The sequence below is a fragment of the Penaeus monodon genome, chromosome 19, assembly GCF_015228065.2.
Source record: "Penaeus monodon isolate SGIC_2016 chromosome 19, NSTDA_Pmon_1, whole genome shotgun sequence".
NCBI classification, from domain to species: Eukaryota; Metazoa; Arthropoda; class Malacostraca; order Decapoda; family Penaeidae; genus Penaeus; species Penaeus monodon.
In genome coordinates, this window is record NC_051404.1 from 45058714 (window position 1) to 45059212 (window position 499).

At 59.9% G+C, this 499-nt stretch overlaps 1 protein-coding gene across 1 annotated transcript in view; it reads right to left on the reverse strand.

Annotated features, from left to right (window-relative positions):
- The window catches only part of LOC119585257, a gene marked incomplete in the record, with an annotated part of 12687 nt that overhangs the window by 6392 nt on the left and 5796 nt on the right, over positions 1 to 499 (reverse strand). The window contains 1 exon segment of the mRNA XM_037933925.1: positions 133 to 390. Coding sequence (XP_037789853.1) covers positions 133 to 390 — 258 coding nt within the window.

Sequence of the window (499 nt, forward strand, 5' to 3'; positions counted from 1 at the left end):
CGCGCGCGCTCGGTCGCGGTTAAGCACGTCGTTTATGCCCAGCCTGAAAGCCCCTTTTCCTTACTGCTGCCTTACAGTAGAAAAGAGAGCGAAAGGTGCACCTACTCGCTGAACCTGGAGTTGGGTCTGTACCTGACGGCCGTCAAGTCTGAGTCCGTGCCGGGGTAGTAGACGCGGCCGTCGGTCGGCAGGGCCTCCACCACCAGCAGGTCCTTGGACTGGAACGCCAGGTCCTCGTCCTGCCGCACCGGAGTCCGCAGGATGTCGGCTATCAGCTGCCGCGTCAGAGCTAGGATGTCGTTGATGGTGTCCCCGTTGAGCGCCGCCTCCTCGGCCAGGTCGAGGATGCTGCTCACCATGTCGAAGGAGCCCCGGCGAGCGTCCGCGTTCCTGCAGGAGGCGGGAGAAGGAGGTCAGCTATGAAAGGAAACGTCTCAGGTGAACTTGCTTTACATCACTTTCTAGAATGATACTTGGTCTAACCAGTAACTCATGAGCG